The following is a 25,696-nucleotide window of genomic DNA, read 5'->3' as shown; positions in this document are numbered from 1 at the left end:
TATAAGGAGTTGATAATTGTTGGAAATATTACCGTTGTCAACAGACTTTCGGCGCGTCCGCCGTAAAACACACTCGAACGCGTGATTTGAAATTTATGGCGCACAAATTTGATGTAAATCGACTTTTAAGCAAACCATCCATGCAAAATGTGCAAAACGCAACAAGGAAATCCCCTCCTTGATTAGGGATTCACACAAAAAAAGCGGAGCAGTTGCTGCTGCATGCTGGGAAATTGATATTACAAGCATAAAATATCCGTCTCGCCTTAATAATTTTCATCCCTTGCTTGCGCACCCTTCCGAACATGTAGCTACTCTGATTTCCTTTTTGTGATTTTAATTTCTTTGTACACACGCACTTTGCCAGCCGATATTTATCTTTGATCAATTTTTAAGTTGTCACTGCGCGCTCGGGACCGCGAGCTCCAATTGACGAATGCTATTCATGGGATTTCAATAAATAACACAATAACCCTCGCGCGGATAACAAAAGGTAAGCTGCTAAAGCTGTTGCGTGTATCTTTTCCCAGCCAAGCGGCGGCGGCAGCCTGCCTGCTCGCTCTCCTCATCATTTCCCTTTCTTTCACGTCTTTTTTAATTCTCTTTCCGCCCTGCATGCATCTGCAAGACGCGCCGACCGGGATAAACGCGCACTCCTCTCGCTCAAAATGTATCCAACGCTCTTTTTTAAACGGCGGCGAGCGCGCATGAATCAAATTTCGCCCTCTTCCTCCGCGCACAATGCGAAAAGCAACAACGCACTTAATAGTGTGACACGTGTTTGTGCCGCTGATTTATTCATAACCTCCTTAGATGCTCCTCGCGGATTTGCGCTGGATCCCCGCAAATCTGTCGGGAACACTCTACAGTGTGTCGAGAATTTTTTCGTTAAGTGGTGGCTTTAAGAAAGAAGCATTAATTTTTCAAAGAATTGTTTTTTACTTGTGGATTTTCAACCGTTAATCATTTCATATCATTTTTTAAATTAATTAATCAATGGTTTATTAAACGCAACTGGTTTATCATTTTTTTCTGACTTATTTTTTTATGTTAAACATTTTAAACTAAAATTCTTAGCAAATTGTACATATATTTTTATCAGCTGAAGATTGATTCTATCCATTGATTAAACTTCCATAAAACGCCTATCGTTCCGTTCAAAATATATATTAAAATATTAAACATATAGAACAAAAATACAAAGAAATTAAAAAACATTGCGTGTGTTTTTTTTTCATCCAAGCTCGAAAGTTATAATGTAGTGTTAGATGCGGTTTAGGTATATGTAGCTCAAATGGCTCATTATTGAGCAGTTCGTGCTAATTTGACGGTACCAGAACGATTGGGAGCTCAGCAAAATGTCGATCATGTGTTGTTTATGCTGTCAAATTTAGCAAGTGGTCAGTTCAACATATTTTTAATTAAATATGAAAAGACAGAAATGGCAAATCTACATATATTGAATTCCCTCTAAAAATAAGATTTCCTTCAATTAGTTCAAAACTTATTTTATTGGTGCAAGAAGTTAATCAAAAAATAAAAATAAACTTTGGCATTCCAAACTTGCTGGTAAACTTTTGACTAAAAATGTTTACCAGTAAGATTTAATTTTTTTCGAGATGCCATCATTATTTGTTTTTTAGTATTGTCAAAATAAAATTCTCCTTCTTGGAAAATCAATGACGTTTATCAGAAGACGAGTCATATGCAAATATAAATTATTTAATCCACGAAGCAGCTGGGGATAATTTTTGGTTTGACCCATATTGAAAAAACTCTTTTGGTTAAATCAATAAATCTATGCATAAAAATTAATTTTTTAAAAAAATTTTCAAATTAAACGATCAATTCAGACGATGTATGAATCCAGCTGGGCATTAATTTCTGATCGATCGTCCAGTGCGTTGAGGCGACAATAATTAAAAAAAGAGGAGGCCATAGATGGGCAGCAGCGAGGCGCGGAATATGGAGATTATTAATCGTGCGGCTGGTTGGCGGGTTGGGGCGGGCGGGCGTGCAAGCAAGCAGCACTTGATATGCCTTATAAATACACTTTTCCGCTGTCATAGCGGCGGCTTATCTGCCGTGAGAGTACTTTCTCCCCCTTTATAAATGCCTTTATCTCGTGGCTTTTCTTCCCCTAATCTTCATCCCTTATAAGCGCGCGCGCGAGAGAGAGAGAGAGCGCTCCACTCGAGCCAGCCAGCCAGCCGAGCGCAGAGCAATGCTGCTTTTTCTTCGCGTTCGTTCGTCTCGGCGCTCGCTCTTATCTCATTTCCGAAGACTCGCCTCCCTCCCTCTCTCGCCTATACTTCATATAAGCTTATCTCATAATCCTAAAGCTCGCCTCTATCTCGCTCTCTCCGAAACTTAAAAGCTCCTTTTATAACTAATACACAGCGCGCGCAGGAGGCGAGGAGGCGCCCACTAAATATTAAACTCGCGCGCCGCATCAGCAAATTTTGACAAAATCGAAACCGGCAGAGCGCTCTCGTTAAATTAGCCCTCGCCACCCCGCTCTGCACGGCTCTCACCCCTTTGCAATAATCTTAGCCAGCCCTCCTGGTAATTAATCAGCGCCGCCGGCAAGGTGCACCATTCGATTCTTTTTCCATCGCCAGCCGTGATTTCTTTTTTTTAAATTAAAACCGAGGCAGCCGACGCTTTTTTTCAATTAGTTTGTATATTTTTTCCTCTGCTTAAGCAGTAACAAAATGCAAATTGCGGCTCATTTCACTCGGATGGAATCTTACTAAGTTGTAGCTGAAAATTAAAGCAGATTCCTCCAAATATACCAAGCTGTTTTGAAATGTCTAACTATTTAAGTAACTAACTAAAAACGACGAAATTTGAAACAACTAGGAATAAGAAGCCTGGTTTTATTTTTTCTCATCAAGAAAATTGTATGACTTTAAAATTCAAAGATGCTACAGAACGTTTTTTTTTAAATTATTTTTTTGAAAAATAAAATAGCCCTTACCAAGAAATGATAAATTGGTCTATAAATGAACTCACCTAGTAAAAAATAGATTTTTAGAACACACGCAAAAATATTTGAACCTGGAATTTAGATAAAAATAGAGAAACACCCTATGATTTTTAATTAAATTAAGAATATGTCTCCCATTAGCAAACGATTTACACTTTTTATCCCAATTAGAGTATCTGTTTGACTTGTTTTAAGTTTGGTTAGAATAGTTTAAAATTGAATAGTTCCGATTTTAAGCTCAGAAAAAATATTGCATCGCCTGCAATGCATTAAAAAACAACTTGATGTATTTTTCTTTTATATCTTTGCTGATTGTGGATAGTTATTGGTAAATTAATGGGTAGAAGTCCTTTTAATTATTACGAAATGTTATTAAGAAAAACAACATTCTAAAGCAATTCGGGATTATAAGTAGCTTGCTTAAGATTAATTTAAACTCAAACATTATTGCATCATCGAGTAAATCAATGTGCCAACAAAAGCCATGTATTTTGAAAAATTATTATTAGGGCTCCCTGCGCCATTTTGATTTTGATTCCATTTTATTCCTATTTAGAGGATCAAAACTCGAAACAGTGCCGGTAAAAGCAAAAATATTTCCCGGCAAGCTCTAGCGTGTTCCATGCGTTCAAGGCAAAAGCTTGCGTCAATGTGAATTTCCGGTGAAATCGGAACTCAGGCCATCGCTCCACATTTGCTGCGAGCTGCAGATTAATGTAAACGAGCCACCGGAATACATATATATTTATACATATATTTTCACTGATTGTGGAAAAGATTCGGCTTGGGAAGAATTCAGAAATTGAATAATCCCCGCACTTATGCTGCGCCGGCAAATTCGCACTGATGAATTCGCGGAAGAAATTCGAGCCGCCGCGCAGGAAATTACACGTTCAGTTGGAAAAGGAAACGGTTTATCAGCGCGTTTATCTCAATTGTCATTAGAAAGAACAAAAAATTTTAGTATTCCGCAAAAAATATCTTTCTCCGTGGCGATAGCATCGGAGTAAAAAGTTTCAATTCGCCTCTCTGCTTAGCGACCGGATTTCAATTTGCGTGCGTGCGTGCGAACATCCAAAGAACAATAAACGGCGCATAATATTTCCATCTGCAATCGAGCTTTCGCCTTACACTACTTATTATATTTTCTTGCCAGTAATGACACGGTATTATGCACCACTTGCAATCGGAGGCGGCACGCCGCAAATTTATGTGCTATCGATCGGCCAAGGTGCAGCGCTGATTTATTATCGGAATTAATGAAAGACTCGCTAATTGCTGGCCGCACGGCGCGCGCGTTTACTGCCCTTTGCAACCGCAACTATAGCTGCGCCTGCCTGCCTGCGTGTGTGTGTTTGAGTGTGCCTCTTTAATTTTGATTGCGCTCCACCGCGCAGTTTCCACGCACCGCACACACATTCCACACGAAGAAAATAGTATAGCAATAATGATCTCAAATTAATTGAGGCTCTCCACTCTTCATATTTATTTGTGTTATCGTTTCAATCAATGTCTTTCACCACAGTAAGATTTATATGAAATTCAATAATATTTAATAAACTTTTTCTTACGCGTAAGAAAAGCAGGAGAATATTTTCGTCCAATCAGATTTTTTTAAATTACATTTTAAAATAGAAATTTTTGTTTATAATTATTAAAATTTTGAATAAAATTTCTCTACAGGCTCAGAAGCTATCAATTGACTTATTAAAAAAAGATCTGAGCTACGCCGTTTACTCTTTTAGATTAAAAAATACATATTATGATAAACTATTTAAACTATATCTTAAACATTTTTACCATATTTTCAAAATGTTATGACTATCGTTTTTGATATTTTCTTATTCATCAAGATCGATTTTTTACGTTTAGGATATACTGGAACAAAATCGAACGGTATAAGTACGACAAATTTTGATATTCAAGAGTTAATATAGTAGACAAATGAAGCCCTAAAGAATCAGTTAAATTTTATTTGAAATAATTCGTACTTTTGTTATAAAAAATCCTGATATTAAATAAAAGAATGTCTGAAAAATGAAAAATAAATTTCGTCAAACAATTTTTATTAAAGCGCAACCTCTTTCGTGCAGGAAAATTTCACTCTCTGCTTAAATATTAAATTATGATGTAGTTGTGACGCCAAAGAAACAAAACAGACTTTCCCGAAAATCAGGCTATGAAAAAAATAGTGCTTGTGATGTTTCCACGAGTCATGCTCAGTTAAATGCTCTTTATATACTGCAAAAAATTCAAATTATTAAAATAATTAAAGTCCAAACGAGTACATAATAACTCTGACTGTTTAACTATTGGTTCAAATTTTGAATTTTGAGCATTTTTAATAGTAATGAACCCATATTGTGCACTGTCAATTAAAATTATTTTGAATTATTGACTAAATTTGCTGATGATCAATTTGTTGTTAGCTTGAGTAATAATCTCACTAAAAAAAATTTGTTTCGACACGATTTCCGAGGAAAAACCACTGAAGGAATTCGGTAAGGCAATTGAAACAATCAATATTACAAATTCTCTTGTTCACTGTGATCCATCGAACAAAGTGTCGTGCCACACTTTTTAATCTTAAACCATCAAAACTTTGGGTGGAACCGTTGGCCACGCGAGTTTGTTGCTAGATGGCGAGCGGCAGAGAGTTTGTTTGAGGGGCAGCCATCCGAATTTGAGCCGGCCGTGATTCAGGCTGAGCATTAATAAGGGGGTGCGATCGATACGTGCGCGCTATCACTAATCCTTATCCTCTGTGCATGAGGGTTTTGCCATACGTACGTACGTACGTATATAGGCAGCGCGCGGAGCACATACAGATAGAGCGCGGCGGCGGCAGCGGCGGCGGCGGCAGCCAGCAGTTTGAGCATAATCTCCTGCCGCTGGGTGCTGCAGTGTGTTGGCGGGCTTAGTGAGACCAGATAAGCCCTCGCCCGAGGGATTATCCTCCCCCCGCACCCTCCCCGCGGCCCAATACCCTCGACTAAAACACAAACCCGGCCATTTATGTAACGAACCAGCCGACCAGCCGGGCTCTCTCTCTCTCTCTCTCTCTCTCTCTCTCTCTCTCTCGCTCGCTCTCTCTCGGTGCGTGCGTGTGTACTTTTGACTCTGTCAGTGTGTGTAGTGCGTGTGCTGCTTATTTATCGCCGCCGCCGCCACCGATGTATGTGCGAATTCCCTAATCCACGACTAATGACCACCCACACGAATTCCACCTGTCCCCCCAAGAGCAGCGGCGCCGGTAAAATCGAAGTAGGTCGCGTTCTCGCTAATAGCCGCACTTTCTGCCCATTGGCTCGCAAAAACAGACCCTTAACTGTTTGTTTATTTTAAACCATAACAAGCAAATAAGCTATGAAAAAACTTGGCTCATTTTTTGCCCTTGATAGATTTCTAGGATGGAGATTGTTGATAAATAAAAGTCAATTTAATGTCGGAATTTAACTGTACGGAAAAATTGACTTCACAGTTCCTTTTAAAAGCTTACACGAGGAAAAAAATTGCTTTACATAACCCTAATGAAAATTGGATTTTATCGATTTTATTGATAATAAAATCGCTGAGGGAAAATGGGGATACTATCTTCAACCGTATAAATTAGTCAAAAAATACGATTAAATAAAACATTATATTTTTTAAATAAAAAAATACTGATCGCAAGAGTGATTGATTTTTAAACAACAATCAAAATACTAACCCCTTCACTTTACATGTATAAGTTACTTTTAAATTTTAAATGATTAGGAAACTTCTAAATATTTTTAAAATCGAAAATGCCATAAGTTACATTCCTGAAACGGATTTATAAGTGCCTATTATGGCTAATATTATTTTTTGTGCTGGCAATCAAATATTTATTAGATTAATTTTATTGTCATTTCATTGCGGGGCAGCAGCTAGAGATAGCTAAAAATATCAATTGGAAATAAAATGACAAAGATCAGTCGTGCCAATACAATACAAATTAATTAATTAGCAATATATTTTAAGATCTGGATTTTTCATTGATGCGCACGCTTGTTTTTAAAACAAAAAGTCGGATGAATGAAACTCCCCATAAAAGTTAAAAAATATAATGACAGGAAATAAAAACATGAGCGATATATTCTGCTTCTATAAAGAGAGACAAAACAAAATGCTCAAGAATAGATACGTCAAGTATAAAAACTGTACCTCGAGATTCGCCATCTATCGCAGCGAGGATGTCGGCGAACTCGGCAGACAGTTTCATCGCCAGATTTGGATTCGGAAATGACAGTAACTAATGCGCGTGAACCAACCACGAGTCCTGAGCGGCTAACAACCTGAACGGGATTCATCCTGAAATAAGGTCGGAAAAGCTGGGGGGATGTTCACTTGAGCAGAACTATTGACGTCAATCCCGATGGATATCACACGATGCTGCGATGCTCGGTCCGCGCGAGAGCTCGGTTGACGATGGGGAAATATCCGCGCAGATGACTGTCACTCCACGCATCCGCTGATGATGCACTACCAGGAACGGGACGGGAAAATTCACGAATTTCTAAAATAAAAATTTTCTGGTGCTTTCTAATCAAAGCCAGTATTATTTGAATTTGAATTTTATGAAATCAAAATTCATTACGATTGTTTTGCTATATGTACTGTAAAATTTTATTTGTTTTTATAATTTTCAATGTTTTCCCTTTTTTATAACTGTACTTGTTTGACATTGACAATTTTAATGCGCAGAAAATAATATATTTCGACAAACTCGTAAATTGAAAGTTAATAAGGGGGTTGTTATTAAGGAAATCAAATGAAAAGAGTTTGTTTTTAAGTTTAAGTTATAAATACTTATAAGGTAAAGAAATAGAGCATCCTTAGACATGTGAATTTCACTATTGTTCTGCCGAAAGTTTAGCTTATCAGTCAAAAATTATTAGAAGTCAGTGTTGCTCCTGTTATGATATTTGTTTTTACTTATGAATAGGACGATATTTATGATTTTTGGAGCAAATTTCATAAAAAAATTATCAAACTCTTCCAAGGAGTACAATTAAAGAATAGGCCAGAAAATTAGGGTATCTATTTATCTAGAGCAACAGTTAGGAACTTTTGTTTAAATTGGTTGATTTTGGCCTAAAATTTGAAAATTCAATCGCTTTGAACACCCCATCAGAGTGCCTCTTCCCTTGAATTGGACCAAGAAAAATCAATAATCCATAAAATTCAAGATAGTTAATTTTCCGCACCTTTTGGAGACGCACTTTCGGCGACCGGCACGGCTTAAACGGAGCAACAAATTGGCCAGTCACCTGCCCAAAAGGGTTGAGTGGCAAAATCGATGATGTCGAATGCAAACCCACGCATAGGCGCGCATGCAGAGAGATAGGCCCCGCGCGCGCGGCTGCGAGCAAGCGGGATTTAATACAAAAAGTCTAATCCGGCGGCGGCAGCGTGTTGCCGAAGAAGAAGCCAAGCGGGCCGAAGGAAAGGGGCGTATATCCATTATAGATATATGTGATGGGCAGAACTGTGTGTGTGTGTGTGTGTAGCGTGTAGAGGATTTGGCCTGCCTTCTAATCCCAGTCTAATGAAGCCGACAATCCAGGCTTAAATTGGGCAGGGTAGCGCGCGCGTAGCCAACAACACAAAGGATCAAACCCATACCACAGAGCTCGCTCTCTAGTCACCAGAGTTAAGTCGGAATTAAGATGAAAAGCAGACATTTTTTACGCATTCCCGCGCGCTGCGCGTTGCCGCTGGCCGTTCGGCATTAATCATTAGCTCGGCACAGCCGCTCTCTCGCGATCAAAACGGCAAATCCGGGCGCAACTAATCTCCAGATCATTAGCGAGCGAGTGGCTGGCCGGCCGGCCTGCCGGGCCAAAAAGTGCGCGCTCTTGTTCCTACTGACAACGCGACGTGCAGGCTCCGTCCAAATTTGCACCCCTGCCAACTCTCCAACTAGATTTATAGAATTTAGTTTCCTCTAAAAATTCGAGTGCTCTTTAGGTTTTAAAAAATAATTTTACCTGTTGTTTCAATTCATCGTATCATTTTATGTTTTTGCAGACATGAATTGGCAGGAAAATTTGTGATTAAAATTCAGAAACAGTTTGAATTGGAAATTTTGATTGATTGATTTTTTTACAAGGGAACTGATAGAATTCTACGTTTATTATTTTGGTGAAATTATTGGAAGTAGCATTCCCATTAAAAATATTCCCATGGGATATTTTTGATTCAACCCAGTTAGCAAGTTATGCAGCTCCGAGGGATACAAAATCATAATGGGGTTTAATTTAATTTAATTTCCTTTATTTGTATTACACAGCTTTACAGAAATCGAAGCATCACCATTTCTGTCCGCGCATTTACAAATGAGTCTCAAACAATAAAATATTAATAACAATAAATAGAAGAAACATAGTGTAAACATTTCGTTATGTTTGTGTCGCATGCGAGTGTGCGTGTTTAGCTACATTTGGTGCTCTGAAAACGAGATATTCATCACAAGTATAAACATGGGAAATCATTCAAAATCGAAGCCAGTTTTCATTCAAAGGAGAAGTTAAAAACTTACAAAGCCCAGAAGGAACTCATTTGGGAAATTTTTTAATTTGTTCGTAACGTCAAAATTGACCCACCATTCGATTTGTCTCATTGAAAAGTGGCTGGGAAGCTAAATTTAACAAAAACTATTCTAAAATCGATTGTGATATTTTGGACTATTTTCTTAAATTCTCCAAAAATCGCTGAAATCATGGAGTAAAAATTCAACTGTTAAGAAGGAAAGGCTATTCAAATTCATTGCTTTCGCCTATAGCTTCTTAAACGTCAAAACTAAGAGTTTATCCTTGTAAGTCTGTAGAAGATGTCTGGAAAAATCAGATTCTATCAGATCTATTGAAGTCCACCACCTTAATATAGCTAACTGTTCCTTTTCATCTCAAATCTTCAGCTTTCAACAGGTACAGAAAAAAACTTGCCAAAATTCTACATATTTAAATGTTTATCTTGCATAATGATAAGTTTCTGCAATAAAAAACAATTAAGGTAGAAAATTGACCGGAATTTTCTGTATTTTTTGAGGTGATATTGAACACATTGCTCTGGAAATCAAGTAAAAAAGAGTCTTTGTTGTGGTGGTTTAGGCGAGTGCGAAACTGGCTCTGGAAGTCATTAGAAATAAAATACGCGCGCGCAGGATGCAATTGAAAATCATGTGGATCGCAGCAGCAGCAGCAAAAAGCAATTGGAGAGGAAACAAAGACGCTGCAATTAATAATTAACAAGCGCGTCTGCTTCGCGCCGGAGAAAAAATGGCAAATTAATACAGCATGCTTGATGCTGCAGCGCGGCGCGGCGCGGATGAGGCTGAATTATCAGAAGAGTGCACACAGGAGCTGAAAGGCGGCCGCGGGCGAAGCGCATTTTTACGCGGCGTTTATTAAAAGTTATTACCGAGAAGCGAGAGAGACAAAGCAGCGGGCAGATGGCGCGTTATTTCTCATAATCAGCCGCGCGGCGCAAACGAGACCTGCCTCAACTCTCAGCAGCGGCGGCGGCGGCGGCGCACGGGGCCGGTTTCGCGGAAAAGGAAAATATTTTTCATACACATTATTTGATGGTAATTACTATTAACCACATATTATGTGTGTGTGTGTGCGGCTGCGATGGCATGGTATTTGCCTTTTTAATTGTTTTTGTGCGCGGAATTCAGTCGAGCGCGTATTACTCCTTTAAATGTCATCGCATCAACAATAGCCGCGCGGCAGAATGCATTTCTTTCTTTCTTTCCTGCCTGCTTTTTGCTTTTTGCCGCGCACTGCATCTCCGAGATCTCATCCGTCACTCACTCACTCACCGTGCGATGCGCGCATACTTGTGTTTATTCACTCCGTGAGCTATTATTATTATTATGGCTGTACGCGATGGGAAAAGGAGGTAATTATCAGCGGCTTTGCTTGTTTTTGCTGCTACACTATTGTGTGTGTGTGTTTATATCAAATGCGCCCGCCGAGTGGATTGCGAAATATGCACGTTTAATCTGTCCCTGCTGCTCTTCTTGAAAACCAGCGAATGCCGCCATCATAACCTGTACTGCGAGCGGACGAGCTGCAGACGTACAGACGGCGCCGCATTTTTGGGACATGTAAAATAAATATTGCATCACGATCAACTTTCAACTACGCAGCTAAAAGAAGAAGGATTTATTACACACAAAACTGTTTTGCAATACGTTCTGAATACACCGCATACATTAGTTCAAATAGAAAATTAATTCAATCTAAAGCAAGCTAAATTCAGTAATATCAATTCTTATAAAGCCTCGAGACTGAGAGCAATCCGAATTAGTTTTTTGGAGTCAAGCTCGACTTTCAGTTTAATTTTGATCAGGGGTTGTTCATATTCCAGTTCTGCCACCTCCAAACAACTCCTTTGCAAAGAATTTTCGTAATTTTAAAATAGTTGACGTGGTAATTCAAGAATTTGAAAAGTTAAATCTTAGAAACCTATGTGCTTTAGCGTAATTGAGTAAATTTTATTGATAAATAACCATTTTAGCTATATAATCATTTTTCTAGTTTGGATTTTCCCGAAACTTAGCCCTATATTGAATTGAAATTTAATTTTTTCTATTCAATTTTATTGATTTTCTCAACATGTTTTTGTCTTGTTACCTTTATATGAAGCTCAAGACTAGAGCTCAAGAAAAATCCCAATTTTGAACAATTATCTTCAAAATTAATCGAAATTCGAAGGTGACACCGTCTGCATTGGATCCAAAAGCTCTCTTTAGAATCTATATCCTTCTAAAAAATTACAATCTCTTTAAAATGTTATGGCTTTAATATCTGAATGAATATTCTGTATAACTACCCGGGAAGACATATTAATCAATTCATCGAAATCTGAACTGCACATAAAACAATTTTTTTCGAAACGTAAGAACTGTCAATATCTTCATTCTGGTGCCAAAGAGCAATTATTTTTGTTTGTGACTTTTTTCCTCTTGAGATTAGAAAACCGGCTTCAAGAAAGAAAAATATTGTTTGTCCAAGCTAATCTACAAATCAATCATAAAATGCTGTAAATCTAAGCAAAATCTTAACTCAGTGGCCTCGATCTAACGATTAAAATCCACATTTGAGGAGTATTTATTTTTAAACACGTATATTGGAAAGGCTAAAACTCGATACGGCCGCCTTCGAGACAGAGTACAAAGAATGAGCTGCTGATTATCTCAAGATAAGCGGCAATCATGAGGCTTATTCACTTTGAAGTGAAGTGCTTAATTGAGATTAAGATGGCAGGCGAGCAAATCTGCAAGGGGAATTTGCTCCCGATGCCGAATATTCCCCGAATTAATCATCGATTCGCGTCGGCTCCACTTCATACGCGAGCAGCGCGGACTAATTGAGTCTTTTTTGACCGCGCGCACAGAGATGAGATAAGATGGACCACCTAAAGCAATAATTCGAGAGACAAGTCTTCTTTTTTGCCCGCTCGCCCAGTTCGAGAGGCGCGCCACCAAAGACGGATTTCGCTGAATCGGTCGCTTTCCACTCGGCCGAAATCCTTCAAATTCCGATACTTTTTGCTGCGCGCACTCGGCCGCCGCCGCTGATGCTGCCGCGAGTATCGTTTTCTCAAGCGCACGCATAAATACAAATCCATTGTTTGGACGCGGATAATGCAAAAAAATGACGCGCGGCGGTGGATAAAAAGCGACGCGCACACACACACACACAATGAGATCAAATCAAACTCTTCCAAATGCTGAAAACGCGCCGACCGACCTTTTGTTGCCGGAATAACAAACAGTGCTGCCAAAATGATGGCTCTGTTATAATACACTCGGAGCATAAAAACAAATTAGAATTCAATGATGAGAGACGTAGATATCAATAGAAAAGCAAGAATGGCCGCATGGGCCGCCTTTTTTCTCGCAAAAATGTCTCAATCATATTTCCAAACAAACAGCATTGTTTAATTGTGTCATGAGAATGGCTGCGAATTTCAGACGATCGAATATTTTTATCTAGGCTCCCACTCGTCACAGGATTAAAACCGTCAAATGATTACGAACCGTGCAATTTTGAGCCATTTCTAAGAATCGGCTAATCATTCATAGAGCGCAGGTTTTGGCTCGTGCGAGAAATTACACCAAAATTTTTAACTATAAAATAGTTTTTATTTGTATCCCAGCTTGAAAAGAATTTTTGCATAAATAAAATATTGGTTTTAATGAAATTGCTTACTTTGAGGAGCAAAAAGAAGATGCTGCAAAACTCGTTATATTTTTACTATTCGTCCAGAACTTCCTTTCAAAAATTTGATCTCTTTTTATACACGTAAAAATACAAAAAAAACATTTAAATTAAAATCAATTTGTTTATTTAAAAAATTGGATTATGTATTTTGTAAACTAAGAAAATCCTTAATAATCCTGAATATCGTGGGATTTATTCCTCAATCGCCACAATTTCAAACCATCCAAAGCCGGCTTTTTTGTAAAAAAAAAATAAAATATTTTTTACAATCTTAGTCACAGAAAACTTTTATCTAGCATCTCAATTTAAAAAAATATTAATAATAACAATCTCCCGACTTAAAATACATATATCTCGTCTAGCACGGGATGCGATTTTGGCACTGCCCCTCGTTTGCAGCGCGCTGGCTGAGATAAAAAAGGCAGATGCGTAATACATGAGATGCAACTCTTTGCGGCAGCGGCTCGGCGACGACGCGAAAATGCCATTGAGAGAGAAAGCAAAAAGCAGTGCGCGGCAAATGATGGACACAATGGCCGGGCCGCGACGACGCCGCTCCTGCAGATGCGAAATCAAGCAGCACTGGTGTTTTGGAATGCAGTAAATTAAGGCCCGTCCGGTGACATACACACACACAATTCACCGATTCATCGTGTGCGACGCATGAATTTTTCACATCAAATCGGCCGCTTTTTTCCCGTGCGCGCCCGGCAACGTATATACACGTATAATCATCGCCGGCGGAAAGTACACCGCGTTTGTGTGCATATGGCCGCGCGGCACGCATCCAATAATTGGAAATTGGCTCCTGGATTTGCGATCCGAGCCAGATAAGCGGCCGCTGCCCGCCTCAAATTGCGATTTAATATTTTTTATCAGGCGCGTCCATCGGATTTGCTTCCTTAATGGCTCGCGAATTCCAGCTAAAAGGGTCCAGCATTTTAGGCCCTTGCACAGTTTTTTCGTTTTAATAATCATGCCCGTTCATTAAATGATTTTCGAGGGGCCTAATCTACTAAATATCGTTATAATGAGAGGATGTTGTCTTAAAGAGAAATTTAACACGCGGATCACGTGAAGAACCAGTTTAAAATTCGCGACCCAGCGAGGCAGAAAATTCCTCTAAACAATATCAAATAATTAGGATCAGCAGTTTGTGCAAAATGGGCCGTTTTGGAAGCCAATACATTTAATACCATTTTTTTGTCTCCGCAGAAACGAGTTTTTGCCGGCGGAATATAAAAGAAAAATGTGGCGGCGCGGCACAAGAGAATTTATTACCGGATTGAAGTCTAGGCAATTCTTCAAACTGATGACATTATAGACTCGATGTAATAATTCAGGGCCGCGGTATATTTTATGAAGATGTCAAAAAATAAGGTCTTCGCTGCCTTTAGCCCAATTAAAAGCCGCAGATACTCGCTGCTCAAAGCGAAACTTATCTCTGTCAGGAGAGTCACATCATGTCTCTCTCTTTCTCTTTTGCACAAATTAAATGCTGTCGTTTGATTGCAAGTGATCCGCTTGATATATACATACAGAAATATCATAAAACAATGGCGGACGAATGAAACAAAAAATGCGCAAGGGGAAGAGAGGATTTATACAGCAACAAACTTCACACAAACAGGAAGGAAGTTTAGGATAATGGCACACGCTCGGCTTTCATTAATCATTTGGCGAGCGGACTATGATTTTTATTTGATACCGCAAAACAACCGCCACAATAATAAGATTTCCTTTCTGCCGCACCGCACATCATGACTTTGGCCACGTTATATCCTTTTTCGGTTAAGTAAGGCGAAAATGGGTGCGACGCACGCTCTCTGCATGCATATTGTTATGGTTTTCAAATCTACCAACCATCGCTATACCGTTGATAAGCACTTTAGCTTGAGATTAAAAGAGAGCAGGAAAGAGCTAAGTGAAAAAATTAAATAAGCAGTGGAATACGAGGCCGAAATTGACGGATTGAAATTAATGATTTGTTGTTTGCAGATTAGAATTATTGAAATATGTCAATGAGTTTGCTGCACAGGATGTTGCGAATTGGCTCTATTTTGAAAGGAAATTAAAGTGGATATCTAAATTATTTTGCAATATTAAGCAAGAAGTGATTGTTTGGTGATATTGAGTGATTTCAGATTTTGCAAATTTCTCGAAAAATTAAACGGAGTTTCAACGATGTTTTCGCAAGGTTTTTATTCTTTACGTCACAATAGGTCTAAACGTGTCCGAATTTTGAGGTAAATTCTCCTAATAATAAAATAAATCATCAAATTCAATAAGGAGACAATGCCCACCGCTTGATTAGCAAGCAAAATTTTGAGCTGAGATATTATCTCAAATTTAAACAGTCCCCGTAGGAAAATATTTAGCTCGTATCCATAATTTCCAAGGCAAAAAGTAAGAATGTTTTTTCCTAGAAACTTATTTACATTTTCCAATATAGGTTTTCTTTTTCAATAATTTTGGAAATTGATAATGGACCCATTTGTACCTTACAAACGATAATTTTAGAGTCGTGGCTGCGAAGTAATTCTAATTAATAAGATTATCAAACATTCGTCACTCAATCATGGCAATGACAAAATATGGACTCCACTCATTTCGACAAGTACTAATGATATTGTGAAACATTTTAAGAGTCGATTTTTCACAATCTTAAAGATTAAACCGTTGTTCAAACTAAAATCCCTAATTAGCATAAACAAATAAAATCGATTCGGAATGAATATGCCAAATCCGTGACGAATTAAAACAAATCAAATTGCGGAGTGAAATCCAATGGCAGGTCGTAACGGATTAAAACATCTGCGGGCAAGTGCAATCAACGGGCGGCGGTGGCATCAAAAATAAGCGAGTATTACTCATTTGCAGTGAGAGAGTTTAATGCGATTTTGATTGACAGGCAGCGATTGTTGGCCTTAAGCTCAAGAATTAAGATAATCCTGGCTGTGGGCGCGACACCAAAGGCACCGAACGAGGCTGATTGCCTGAACGTATATTTGAGCGTTGCGAGCGGAGATAAGCGCGCGGATTGAAACGCACACACACACAGTGAGAGACAGAGAGCGCGGCACAGATTACGCGCACCGGCCGCCGCGTGCAAATCAAATTGAATAATCAAAGAGGACAGATCATAATGCGAGATAAAAGAGAGCCGACACCGCGCGCGCACACAGATAATTCCCTCTCTTTAATATTCCCAGCACTTGCACTTACGCTAGAATAATTGTGATTGCGGCTCATCTTCCTCTTCGCTCGACGAGGGCGAACACTGCCCACAGGGGCTTTGAACGCCCTTGCCGCGGCTGTCGAGTCAAGTGAGGTCTTGCAATTCGCCCAAACTGCTTCCAGGAAATTTTTATCAAAATGATTCATGCTCATTAAAATACTTCAGCTTTGAGAGGTCACAAAATAATCGGTTGCATTGGATTTGGAAAAACTTTTAACTTTTAGGCAGCAAAATCATAATTTTAAGGTGTTTTCCAGTATAGATTGATCAAAATACATATAAAATTTTTAATTCTGTTCTTCAGAGATGAATTTACAGGCGGACGTTTTCAACGATCGCGGGTTCAAAATTCTCTGCAGCTAATATTTTGTTTTGGAGCGGAAGTACTGCTGATTCTAGGCCAGCGGGTGAGCGGGGCCAAAACAGCTGCTATAAACAGTGCGAGAATGTGAACTATGATTTTTCCGATTTTCAGCCTACCATTCGAGGTTGCAGCCATTGTAAAATCAACTAAATAAATTTTTAAAACGCCTCCAAAATTTTCCTAAAAGTTTAACAGTCCTAACCAGCTTTCCAGTTAATTGTTGGCTTAAAGACGGTCAAAAGCAATTTTCTGACGATTTCAAACCAATTAAATCAGAAGTCATTGCCCAATTAAAAACAAATTTCAAACTTAGTAAACGATATTCAAGTTTAATAAGTTATATTAACTTTGAATAGGTGATTTAGTAAGGTTATTGACCGATGATATGAATATTAATCAATTTTTAGCCACTAGATATCATTTTAATCGATCAAATCTTTAGAACATATTCAGTCAGCTGTCGACATAATTGTTATTCTCACTGCTATCAGCCCGCAGAATAAAACAGTTAGATTTTAAAGGAAAATACATCAAAATTTTGGAGTTATTCCGTACTAATAAAGAGTTCCAATAATAATACAGGGTAACAATTAAAAATCATTATAATTTCCAAAGTCTTTGCTTCAATTAAAATTCATATTTTGACAATTTTCTCCCAACTGTACATTATATTCGTGGCAGATATTCAGATATATCGATTTCTCTCGTCGAGATCTATGAAACTTTTTGGGAAAACTCTTTGTTGTGAGATTAAGTAAGATTTAAATTAGGGAGACAGTCCCCATGCACCATTTGAAGAACATGTAAATTTTGCAGCCCTTACTATGCTTAGGAGTTCATTTTTGCATTGAAAAAAAAAAGATTTTCCGGCGTTAGCAGTATTGATATATATTTTTTTTTTTTTTTTTGTAAAGATTTTATATCATGAAATGAAGACAAAAATAAATACGCCAATGGATTTTTAAGAGTGTAATCCTATTTCTGAGAATATAAACGTTAAAATCTAGGGAAATTGCCAAAATTTCTAATCGGCTTATGGAGCAGATATTTTCATAATTTAAGTCAGGCACTCTGGAGGAAAGCAAAGCTGCGGGGCTGGGAGAAAAGTGGAACATTCGAGTGCACAAAATCGGCATGGTATATCGGATTGCAAAAAGTCAATCGGTTTTTGTGTTGTGACCCGCGCGAGTGGCAAAAAGAAGCATCTGCCGAGAGCGGTGCATTGTGCACACACGCTTTTATAGTGTATATAGCGTGTATGTGAGTGCGGAGAGATAACAAACATATATGTATTGAGAGCGCGCGCGGCAAAAGCTGCATGCACGCGGGGATTAAACGCTCGAGTGGTGAGAACGGCGATTTCAAGAGCCTGCTGTTGCTGCTGCTTTTCATGTGTGTGAGTGTCTTTAATGCTTTTTATCGGCGAGGATGAGAATTAAAAAGTTGATTATTTTGATACACCTGGATGTGCAAGGATGATGTGAGGCATAACGCGGTGTGATGGCGTACATAATGCGATGGCCAACACCCAATATATAAAATATAATCTCGCGCGGAGAGCGCGCCTTCTTTGTCCCTCGAACGCCGCGCTGCGCTCGCTCGGTTTAGCTTTTAGTCCGTAACAATGAATAATGCCGAGATATCTGCTCGCCAGCATGACTTGTAGATTTCGCCTGTGACTCGCTTTCAGATTGGAAAAAGAGCAGCTTAAAAAGAGATGAAGCCGATCTATCTGCCGGCTATCTGCTGCCGCCGCTGTAATTCTCCTCACTGCGGCGCGCACAAAAAATGTTTTGGATCAAACTTCGAGATGAAATATCCAATAGAATGGCCCGTGTGTATCGGAATGGCTGCCGCTCGTTGTCCACATCATCATCATCGTCGTCTCGGACAATTTATCAGATCAGAATGAGCGCAGGGAATTTTCTATCGTCATGCAATCAAAATTAAATGGATAAGTCGGCCCTGCGCCATTTATATATAAATAAATGAGCACGGAGAGAGAGACCCGAACGGCTCTCTTTTCTTGTATTCTTCTATGCCGCGGCCTGCGCTTAATGTGTGTGTTGCTTGCTCCGGCCGCGGCTTTTCAACGGGGTGATTGGAAATGCACCTCGAGTAATGACTTAATCTTCGCTCTCCGCATTTGCGTTCCGTGTTAACTGCATGCTCTCGCTCTATTCGCGTGAGAAAGCTATCACAGCCGCGTGATTGCTTGGAAAATGCGCCTGATAAAGTCAATTTGTTGCTGCTCTTTTGATTGCGGAGTCTGCCCAGCTTTGAGTCGATCACAAAGGAGCTCAATAAAGCGAGTAAAATGCGCTCGGGAATTTGGTTTCATGCAAAAAAGGCTAATTTGCAAAATTAAACAAAATAAAATTTTGGGACACCTATTTTTAATAACGTTATTTAGTTTTGATACTTTGTGCACAAAATAAAAATGAAATTTAAAAAAAATAGTGTCTTTCTGTACTGGTATTGCCATTTCTCGACAAATTAAACAGTTATTTGCCATGATTTTTCGCTTAATTTACCTTCCTCTTGTTGCGACAAATACAACGGTTTGTTAATTTTGAGGTAAATTTCCCTTCCACGGAAAAAATCCTCATTTTAATACAGAGATATTGTTCACCGCTGGATTAGCATGCAAAATTTGGAGCCAATTTTCTCGCAAATTTAATCGGCAAAGCAAGGAAAATTTTAGATATTTTAGCAGCTTGCAGTATAAAATATACCAATTGCCCAATTGTGATAAAATTAAATTGTGACTCGAACTATGGTTAAAAAATAAACTTAAATTATCTGTGTTTCCAAATTGTTTTCGGCTGTTTTAAAAAATATTTTTTTAACTCGTTTTGAAAGAGTGAATGTTCCGTGTCAGCCAGGACCCGTCGACGCACCTTTTTGCCTGCGCTAATCTCCAAATCCGCGCCGCTGGAAATCCGCAAGCGAGCCGAGCAATTATTCGCCGCGTGTCTGCAGGTGCGTGCTGAGCCCGAAATTCCGAGAGTCGCAGTGTGTCACTTTGATTTTGCCGTTTCTTTCTGCCGCGTGCCGGCAGTGCATCTCCGCGTTTGAAGCCTCCTTGACATATATAGGGAAGGTTTTAGCGTAATCCGAGCGAGAGAGAGAGCCTGGAGAGTCGTGTTGGATGCTTTATCCCCGGCTAAAGTACACCAGCAGCGAGAGAGAATAATGCAAAATCCTCTGCGAACGAACGCTCTCTCCATGCTGCGCTGTACATTCAGCTGCTGACTGACTGAGCTCGAGTATAATCAAAATTGTAGCCGGGCTGAGAGAGAGAGAGAGATGAAATAAAAAGGCAGCGAAATTCGGGTGCACACACTGCGCTCTGCCGGCTGATCCGCAGCTAGATCTCTTTTCATGCTGGATTTTCTATCCGCTCCCCGCGCCGCACCGCTGTAATCCAGAGCAGCCTACAGTTTCATCAATCATAGACAGATAATCTGATTAACGCCGCAAATCCATCGCAATCCCTCGGCAGCGGAATGGAGCTCGAATTCGTCCCCGGCGCACTCGTCTCGCGCGTCCGGCTGAATTCCGATTTGCTGAATTATTAACCGCGAGCGCCAGTATCGCATATAATAATTTGCCGGCGCCGTGGGATCGAAAGTTGAATAAGTAAGCGGCGCCGAATGAATTTTTGATGCGCGCCGCCCGGCGAAAAAATTAGTCGGCCCGCTCAGATCTGCTTTCGACCCTTGTGGATAGGGATTTTTATATTGATGATGCTCATTCGCAGGGATCAACGGGCATTTTTTTAATCCCCGCACACATGCACGCACCACCCGCGACCGAAAAATAAAAAAGCAATTTTGCTGCGGTTTACCGCTGGGATGTGTGTTTTATCTTTGAATAATTCAGCGGCACAGATATTATGCGTGCAATGATATTCACGTATTTGTTCAAAAATTCAAAATACCGTTGTTATTCAGACTAATTTGTTGAAAAATAGAGTTTTAACTTTGCAGATATAATAAGGCTTGCAATAAGATTTATTTTTGTTTTATTCAATTTCTTGCATTTAAAAATTTATGACCGAAAGTGAATTTAAAATAACATTTTTGTCAGTATGAATAGGAAATTATAAAATTAACGGGAATATAGGTTTTATTAATTTAAATAGTAGCCGATAATTTTAGCCGATAATAATATCGATTGATAAAATTCGTAACGATTGATAAAAAAATTTCCAAAACATATACAGAAAATTTAAATTTATTAATGGTAATTAAAAGTAACGGTGGCACAGAAAATTCAACCCTTGGAAAATGAAAAGCTATACTCACTCTTGCGGGCCTCGTAATCTTTGCTGTTTGGTGACAGGTTGATACCCTCTTGGGCAGACTCGCTCTGCTGGGCTGGAGACGTGGACGACTTGCGGGACGCCGGCGAGTTCGCCCGCATCGACGATTCCTCGGAGTTCCTGGACGGGGGTGGCAGGGGCGGCGGGGCGGCCGGGGGCGGAAGGGTCGGTGATCTACTTGGACTCGTTGTCAACGAGATTGCCTGAGTCTGCAACAAAAGAAGAATAATTCTGTTAGCCCTTTTTTATTTAATTTTCTTGATTTTAAATTTTTATTTGCAGAGATGTATTAAGAAATATTTTGTTCAAATCACCCGTTTTAATTTGTGCGAAAATTTAAAGCTTTCCTTATTTACAAATAGAGAAACTCCATTTTTGAACCTAAAAATCACGCGTTTTGCATAATTGTCTCCACAAAACCATCAGAATTGCAAAAACTAAGAGACTCGTCTTGACCTTCCCTAATTAACTGAAGATTTAAGGGGCATCCACCCCCACCCCACTTGTCTGCTCTCTACCACAGAGAGTCTATCCGAGCCTATTGAACATTTATTTCAGTTTGATAAAAAAAATCAAGTCAACATATCAAAGCAATGTATAGTGTAATTAATTGTCATCTAGTGTAAGCATTTATCACAACTGACTTGTGATCACATCTTCCAGAGATTAAATCCGTACCAATGCTTATTCGTCGAAAACTAGATAGAGCCTCGGCAAGGATACATTTCGCAATATAATAATTTAAGTTGCAAGCCCACCACGAGTGCGCAGACGAGACGGCAAGAAATAATATTAATTACTACACATGGCACTTGATTAATCCGACCGCGCGCGGCAAAGGCAGCCGCGGTGACAATAGAATTAAGTGAATAAGATGCTGCAGCAGCAGCGTGATCATTGGCTGCTGCAGCTCGACGACTGCTCAAAGTCCATTATTGGCTGCTGCAGACGCACACACACACACACACACATACACGATGAGAATTAGTGCCAATGAAACCTTAGCAATTGGACATCGGGGATTAGGAGCTCAAACAATGAGCTTATGCTGCATGGAGAACACCAGCGCACAATAATATGTATATCCGACCTTACGCGCGCTGCTGTTTCGGATGCCACTTTGCCTGACTTTGGCACCAGCACATAAGACGCGAATCTTCTCTAATGCAATTATTTGCATTGACGTGCGCCGTCTCTTTTGCAAAAAAGGCAATCTTGTTACGCGACCAAAGCCAGACGTTTCAACGGCATAATCTGCATTATAATGTGTGCGGCCAACGAACTCAATAAGGCTATGGTAAATTATACTTTAAATCTGTGTTCAATCTGGGAATTTTCCTGACATTTTATTTCTTTGTAATTTTTAAAATAGGTTTCCCTGGATAAAAGTGTTGTTACAGTTTTCCACAGCCTTTTTAGAACAGATTTATTATTATTTTTTTAATTTTTGGATATATTCATTCACGAGCAATGGGCATCATGTTCAATATCTCTGTTTTGCAATGTGACTTTTGAATATCATAATTAAAATTATTTTTTATTCACCTCTTTCGATGGGCGACCACCTGATAGCGAACAACTCGCGAAAACTCCGCTTCCATGCACGAATAACATTATGGGTGTACGTGCCTCATAGGAGGAAGCTCAGTCCAGAAAAGAACAAATTTAATTCACGTATTCAAGAAAGGTGCAAACCAGCAGATAAATGCAAGTCGCAATCATCCCAAATCCATTGTAGGTGTTACTTGTATTATACATCATGAATATAATAATTACTGTTCAATATCGAACCCTAAAAGTTATTCCTCCTGAAAAAGGACGAGGCTTCATCAAAACTAGTTGAATTTTCAGAAAAATTTTAATCAACCAACATGAAATATTTTTATTTCATTTCCTGTGTCAAGAATACAATTTTTTAAAAAAAAATGTATTTTACGAAATTCCTAACCAGCCAATGCAACAAACTCCACGGAGGTTGCCCCCACACGATTGAAAGGAAATGAGGTAAATAAAACACATTTGTTCACCTCAATTTGTCAAAAAGGTAGCAAATTAATTAATCCCGCAGTCCCTCTTTTTGGGTGGCTTTACCTCCTTGCTAGTAAAAAAACACATTGCAAGCAACGGTGGGGTTTGGGTTCAGAAAAGTTTTGGGTCCTAAAGAAAAGGAAGAAGAAACTGTCTTTCCTCAATGGAAAATGGAGCAGAGAATTATAAATTATTGTATTTTTTAAGTTTTAACCCTTAAGGTGATCTAGAGCTTTTGATAGTGGCCCTTCAGTGCGGCATGGTGTGCCCATGTTATCCGTTCGCCTGTGTTATTGGGACCCGGGTTTCAGCTTTCGTGCTAGTGCAGTGCGCGCCCTTCCCGGTCCGAGAGGACAGGGATAAAAAGAGCAAAAAAAACTTGATATGCGAGGGAACATTTCCTAGGAAATTATGTATATATATTTTGATTTATGCTACTTGTATGTTTGCTTGCAAATTGTAGTGAAATAATCTGAATTGAACAGCAGACTTAAAAATTTTATATTTATAGCTTCTCAAGGACAAAATTACAAAATTCATCTAGGTTTAAAATTTAAATTGAAAGTTTCTGGTAGCTGACAAAGATGAATGCAGACAAGCTGTGAGCTGTTTTTTTATTTTTAAGCAATTCAATGCAATTTTCCCCGTTCAACTTTGCCAAATTTTAAATTGATTTAGTTTTTTAAATGAATCAAATTTATTCATATTTCAATAACTATGTGTGGTCTACTTCGACAGGTTCATACCCAACTCAAACTAACTTTCTTCAAACTGTTGACTTGTTTATTTTTTAAACTTTCTGCTTTTGGGTGGCCTTTTTACCACCTTGCCAGTCATTCCTAGCTGTTGTACAATGTCCTGGCCTGCTACGGACCTTAGGGGCGCCATGGCAAGGCGCCCAGGCTGGCAAATAACACCGTAACCAACCACCGTATGATGTATGAATTGGCACTTTATTTTTCTCTAAACGACAAGCGAGCACTGATTAAATTTAACGTTGCTTTCACGCACTGAGCGCACGACCTATTAGAACACGACCTTTTAGAGCCAATCGCTGATTGACACATCAAGCGGCCGCCAAATGCACCCTCTCCCCGAGTTATCGAGGAGGCTGCATTTGGCCTGTTTCACAGAAGGTTTTCCGACCTCTGTCGAGCAGCAACCCCTGTGCGCCAGCCAGTCCAAAGGTTTACCACACTAGCATATAAGAATTTTTGGAAATGCGATGAAATTACAATTAAATTTTGACCTCTGATAAAAATCTCATCCTTCTTTATACGTATCTTCAGGTAGCTGCTGCTGTTGGAAGATTTTGATTGATATTGAAATATATTTTTAACGAACCCATTTGAGAGAGATGGAGCGGGGTTATTGACACTGCGTGTGACGCAAAATATCGCAAACATTTAGCGGTTGTCCAGAGGCAAAGCTCCTTTAGCTCTCTTTATCTAAAATTTCTAATCTTGACCCTTACACCTCTCTCTTTTCGATCATCGTCGGCTGATCCGCGCGCGCTGAACACGGGATCGTTTCAGCCAGCATATAGAGGCGCCGGCCGGCGGTTTTCATACAAATAAAAAGAAACACGAAGAGTACGCCGCGTGTGCATCATGTGTCTCATTATCCGCGGCCGAGAGCATTTATTAATCCGAGCGGCTGGAATGCGGCCGGCCCCTTTTAAAATAATTTAATCATCTGTCCGCGGCTAATAAGCAAACACGTCCGTCATATTTCAATTGCCAGCCAAGAATTCGGAGAGGTTCGGGTCGGATTCCACGCGGCAATAAATCGGCGCGCAAGAGAGGCAAACAAAAAAATCAGCTCTTTCTATTAAGGGTTAAAAGCGGTATTTTCCAACTATACAGGTGGCCGTTAAAGGAGGAAGGACGCCAAGATTAGTGGAGATTTGTCAGCAGCCTTCCTGTATTGTTGAGAGGAGGGGGTGAGCCGCATCTCCTGCTCATCCCAAGGTTGCGCTTAGCAAAGCGCGTCCCGCGTCTACAGGTAACACTCCACAGCAAGGGGATCGAACGGCAAAAAATCTAGAGAGGATAAAGTGGATTCCACCTATTCTGTTATTTGAACGATAAAAGGCCAAACCCTCGAACAACTCCTCCTTGTCAGGATGGTTTTATTAGAAAACGACCGACCCGACCACGCACACAACGTTAGAATTCCATTTTTCCCCACATTAAAAGACGGGAAGCAAGCGACCTTTTTTCTTTGGAAGGTGAAAACTGATAAATTGGCTTTTTATCAATTCTAATTGCTTTCTTGCGAGCAGTGCTAGAATTTCTGAGGTACAACTTAGCGTTAAAAAGGTTAACATGTAATTGTTACATTATAAACGAGGATTTAGATTTTTTTCAACTTTTTTTCTGGGATATGTCGCAATTATTACACTATATGATTTTTCATTTTCCCTGGATTATTCTCGTCTTTTACCCGATTTTTCGTAACACTTGTTTTAGTTTGAATTTTTTCGTAACTACTT

At 39.4% G+C, this 25,696-nt stretch overlaps 1 protein-coding gene across 3 annotated transcripts in view; it reads right to left on the bottom strand.

Annotated features, from left to right (window-relative positions):
* dve (SATB1_N and homeodomain domain-containing protein dve) overlaps positions 1 to 25,696 on the bottom strand; it is a 62,348-nt gene that overhangs the window by 29,812 nt on the left and 6,840 nt on the right. For 2 of the 3 annotated variants that reach the window (XM_065488590.1, XM_065488591.1), the window contains exon 2: positions 21,158 to 21,383. In XM_065488590.1, coding sequence (XP_065344662.1) covers positions 21,158 to 21,383 — 226 coding nt within the window. Of the gene's footprint in view, positions 1 to 7,174; positions 7,360 to 21,157; positions 21,384 to 25,696 lie in introns of those variants that run through there. The other variant, XM_065488592.1, reaches the window with a different exon arrangement.

Source organism: Cloeon dipterum, chromosome 4, assembly GCF_949628265.1.
Source record: "Cloeon dipterum chromosome 4, ieCloDipt1.1, whole genome shotgun sequence".
NCBI lineage: Eukaryota > Metazoa > Arthropoda > Insecta > Ephemeroptera > Baetidae > Cloeon > Cloeon dipterum.
This window is presented reverse-complemented; position numbering and strand designations above follow the sequence as displayed.